At 33.6% G+C, this 4,949-nt stretch overlaps 1 protein-coding gene across 1 annotated transcript; it reads left to right on the top strand.

The window, feature by feature from the left end:
• Positions 1–3,081: 3,081 nt before the first annotated feature.
• Positions 3,082–4,650, top strand: LOC132607807 (protein LIGHT-DEPENDENT SHORT HYPOCOTYLS 4-like). Its single transcript, XM_060321887.1, has 2 exons — positions 3,082–3,853; positions 4,118–4,650. The coding sequence occupies exons 1-2, from the start codon at positions 3,587–3,589 to the stop codon at positions 4,412–4,414; spliced, it is 564 nt and encodes a 187-aa protein (XP_060177870.1). The 5' UTR covers positions 3,082–3,586; the 3' UTR covers positions 4,415–4,650.
• Positions 4,651–4,949: the final 299 nt, after the last annotated feature.

The raw sequence follows: 4,949 nt of genomic DNA, 5'->3' as shown, positions 1-4,949 counted from the left end.
CATCAGTTCAAACTGATCAGGTCATTTGCACGACTGCCCTTCAAAGGCATTGGTCTTTAATTTTTACCCTTCGCCAAATACCCCGAGGTCCTGGTTCAAACCCCAGCTCAATAAAAAAAATCACAAGGCAGAGTTTCGTAGCAAAATTAGGCTATTCGGGATAAAGTTATGCTTTAAGGTAGAGTTTTGCAAAATTCCAACTGAATAAAAAATTTTGCCTTAATGCAAACTTCTACCTTAAGGTAGAGTTTTGCCTTCAGGTATAAGACAAAACTCTACCTTAGTTTTGTCATGCCTGAAGGCAAAACTCTACTTAAGGCAGAGTTTGATTCTGCTTTATCAGGAAGAGTTTGCCTCGAACTTTGCCTGAACGTAGCAAAACTCTGCTTGGTCAAGGAAAGTTTGAGGTAAAACTCTACCTTGTGAATCCAAACTATAACTTACGATTTTTGAATTTATTTTTTACTAAGCGTGGATTCGAACCCGGGCAAAAATTAAAGACCATTGCCTTTGAAGGGCATTCCGCACAAAAAAAAATGAACTGACCCCTCAACTGCCCTCTGCTTAGAAGTGTAGAGGCTACAAAACATGATTAACTCTTTTTTTAATTATTTTTTAATTTTTAAAATTTTATATATTTTTTAATTTTAAAATTTTTAGTTTTAATTTTGAAAATATTTTTTTTTAGTTCTTTATTTTTAAATTTTTTCTTAAGAGTCTAAGCTTATCCATTTTAGTTTAACCCATATCCAACCCGCCTGTTTGCTGCTCTTAGTTAGGACAACTTATGAAGAAATATTTACAGTTAATATCTTTATTATTTTAAGTGAAAGCTTATGTTTGAGGTTTTTTATATATATATATATTCAAAATGTATTTAGATTTGATTTTCAGAACAACATTTATTTCGAAAAGCATGAGCGGGAGAATATTTACAATCAAAGAATATCATATTTTAGTTTCTCAAAATGTTTAAAAGTGAGTTAAGTTGGGTGGGTTGGATTATGACCCATCATTAGCCAATCTTAACCTAGCCCATTCTAGTGGAAACAAGCTTTGGGCAGGGTTGGGGCAATTTGCACGATTGCACTTTGTTTGGGGTGGTCTTTAGTTTTTGCCCCTCAAATTGCTGATCTTTAATTTTTGTCCTTCGCCTAAAATATCCTGAGGTTCTGGTTTCAAACCCCGGCTTAGTCATAAAAATAAAAAAAAATCGCAAGGCAAGACTTTAAGAATTACTGGATATAAATTATCTTATTAAGAATAAATGACAAGTTTAAAATCAAATAGTTATATATATATAGAAATGAGTCATTCTTTTTTTTAACCGATAAAAAAAAAAAGTGACACATAAATTAAGATGGAAGAGGTATGCTAAGATAATTAATAAAAAATATATTTTTACCATGTTCATACTTAACACCAGTATATTATTAATTTAATACAAATGCGAGTAAATTTTCAGCCTCACATATAACATTGCGTTCTCCTAATTTTCCCATATTCATGAACTGAACACCGAGGAGCGCCGCAACTATATAAATTAGGTGATGGAACGTAAGTCGTAACAGTGCATGGCTCATTCGGCGTGGATTCAGATATGATTAGCTATTGTTGGAACACTGTATATGTTACCCCTCAGCCTAATTCTATCTTTCGATGATTTCTGTAGCTAATTAGACTTATTATGAAAGAAGAGAATGCTTTTTCTTTAGATAAACAATCTTTTTATTTTTTGTACTCTCACATTAACTACCACAAGACGTGTACTTTTGTCTTTAATTTGGACGACATAAAAGAAAGCAATCCGTAAAAATATATCGGTTTAGAACAGTACATATTTTAATACTTATAATTTTTACTGTCTAATCCACTGTATTTTCGAAGGATTCACGTGTTATTATTTAAAAAAAATTAAGGAAGTATCACACTTCTAGTTTTTTTCCCTTTAGGCATATGATATGTGATATTAAGGAGGTACTCATTTATGATTTAAATAATAATTGAGCTCATTGCTTTCTTTCAAAAAAAAAAAAAAAGGTGAAATATATCATCTGATTAATTAGGATTCGCTTTGAATAAACACTCTAAATAAATAAAATGTTCTTTGCCGCGAGATTCTTTAACTTTAGACTTGAACCGGAGATTTCTAGTTCAATTTGGGGGAATCCAATTACTCTACATTTGGGATGGTTGAGATCCCCCCATCTTAACCAAATATATACGGTTTGCATTTTGGCAATAAAGAACTTATTCATACAGAAAACATTTTACTTTTTTTTTGTTTGTTTCTTATTCGGTGTCCAGAATCCGTTTTGGGGCATAGAATTAATTCGGGTATATGACCCATTAAGGAAGAACCGCTCTTTAATTATCATTATTTTTATTCACAAGACTTGAACTCAAAACTTCTTGTTAACGATGAAACAATTCTATCCGGCTTACCACACCATTAGACATATATACCCTTTTTTTTAACATGTGTGAATCTGAATCAGCTAGATCACTATTCGTCAACCAAAAATATCGAGAGAATAGTCCTTAGTTTTTTTTTTTAATAGTCGTTAGGGGTTGTTTGGTATGATGGATAAGGAAAAATAGTCGTGCAATAAAAATTTAGCACCACCTCATCCCTCGTTTGGTTACTAATGTTGGATAAGTTATCCTAGAATTAAAAATAATACTTGGATGAGTTATCCTGGCTGCAGAGGGTGAAATAACAATCCTAAAATTAGTTATCCCAGGATAAAACAACGAAAATGACAAAAATAGCCACGAGGTCCCTCAAATCCTTTTTTCTACTAAATAAAGTGGAGGATATTTTTGTAAATAAATAATTTTTTCTTAAAAATTATGCAATGCAAAAGTTACTTTTAATATAATAAATCAAACAATCAATAAAAAATAATGCTAGGATTAATCTCAATATAATTAATCCTAGCATAACTTGTTTTCGAACCAAATGACCCCTTAGTGATGGGAGTAATAATTTCTCACGTGTAGCAAGGGGCGTTTTGGTCAAACTGGTCATGGACCTGTCATTCAAGCAGCTAATAAGTCAGTAGTGGAGAAGAAAACAGCCATGTCTACTTAAATCAATTATTTTCTCTCTAGCTACCTCCCTTTCATTTCATTTCCATATAAACCCTAAACAGTATACTGCTTCCCTCTCTGCCCTCTCCTTCTTTGTCCAAATAAGAACCAACGATGTTTTGCTTCCACGATTTTAGCAAAAACAAACGTACCAATCCTTGATCATTTTCAGAAAAACAAAGTTCTACCAGTCTTCCAAAATTTTCTAGTACTGTTCAAACACAGAAAAAACTCCACAGAACAAGATGAAAAGAAAATTCTTCTTCTACTAGTCTTCTCACTTTCCCATCAATCTCTTCATCATCATCATCAAATTCTTCACTTTCCTTTTTCCCCCTTTTTGGTAAAAAAACAAGGGTATGGTGAGAATGAACAGTAACAAAATTTATAAAGCAACCGATCTAGAATCACGATCTTATATTTCCTTGCTTTGAAATCTTATTGTAGTGATAAAATTAGGCACATATATAAAAACACATAGTACCATATATTTATGGCTTCTTTTACGGAAGTAGAGAGTTCGAATCATCACGAGAAAGTCAACATCCAAACAGTTAACAACAGTACTAGCATCCAAATCTCTGCATCTTCTTCAAGTTCAAGCAGATACGAAAATCAGAAGCGAAGGGATTGGAACACTTTCGGTCAGTACTTAAGAAACCACAGGCCTCCACTCACCCTCTCCAGATGCAGTGGTGCTCACGTCCTTGAATTCCTTCGTTACCTTGATCAATTCGGCAAGACTAAAGTTCATACTCCGGTACGAATACATTCTCTCTCTATATATATACGTGACCCTGAGGGATGAATTTATATCACTATAAAAGTTGATAAACTTTATTTAAATCATGTATCCGCGTTTGTTGGTTCTATATTTGATATAGGAGAATGTTGTGGATCAAGGGCGGAGCTAGTTGAATATTCGTTGGTTGAAAAATTATACTGTAATATTGTCTATATAGGTTAATTAAATATATTCTACTACTACTACTACATTATTTTTGGCTAATTGTGATTTTTACAGATGTGTCCATTTTATGGGCATCCGAATCCGCCAGCACCGTGCCCGTGTCCGTTAAAGCAAGCTTGGGGGAGCCTTGATGCACTGATAGGACGACTTAGAGCGGCCTTTGAAGAAAATGGAGGAAAGCCTGAAACGAACCCATTTGGTACTCGTGCTGTTAGGCTTTATCTTCGTGAGGTTCGTGATTTGCAGTCTAAAGCGAGGGGAGTTAGTTACGAGAAGAAGAAAAAACGGAAACGCCCTCCTCCCCCACCACCGCAACAGTTGTTGACTCAACCACCATCAGGTGAAGCTTAAAACGTTATGCTCTTAATTACCAATAATTCAATCTTCAGCGTTAATCATATTTGCAGTACTGCTCGTTACAGTTATCATATTTGCAGTACTGCTAGTGGTCTCTCATCAGTTTCTGTAATACTAGTGATTAGTATTGGACATGGTTGTTGTACTAGTGTAACTTGTAAAAATTAAAGAGTAAATGTACGTTGTCTTCAGTCGTGAAAATGAGCAATCTAATAACGTTTACATCTTCATTACTTAATATTAGTAATAATTTTCTGTTTTCTCGATTATTAGTCAATTCACTCGATGACTACGAGTAGCATTACTGCACCATGTTAAGGGCGGAGTCAAAAATCTTACTAATAATTTGATCGGTTTTAATTGCTTTTTACCTCTGAAGTACTCACTTTTGAAATTATGGATTCAAAATTTAATATTTGTTGAGATTAATTTTAGTAGTAATTTTCTTATATACACATATATCTCTGGATACCGCCTAAACCAGTGCAAGGGGGTTCAATTGAAATTGTTGTTTATATGCTCTATCCGG

Source organism: Lycium barbarum, chromosome 1 (genome assembly GCF_019175385.1).
Source record: "Lycium barbarum isolate Lr01 chromosome 1, ASM1917538v2, whole genome shotgun sequence".
In the NCBI taxonomy this organism is placed as follows: Eukaryota; Viridiplantae; Streptophyta; class Magnoliopsida; order Solanales; family Solanaceae; genus Lycium; species Lycium barbarum.
The sequence above is the reverse complement of the archived record's forward strand: the minus strand, read 5'-3'. Positions and strand labels throughout refer to the sequence as shown.

Coding starts and splice junctions, on each gene's coding strand:
- LOC132607807 (XM_060321887.1), top strand. CDS start 3,587: ATGGCTTCTTTTACGGAAGTAGAGAGTTCGAATCATCACGAGAAAGTC. Junction 3,854..4,117: donor AGACTAAAGTTCATACTCCG/GTACGAATACAT, acceptor TGATTTTTACAG/ATGTGTCCATTTTATGGGCA.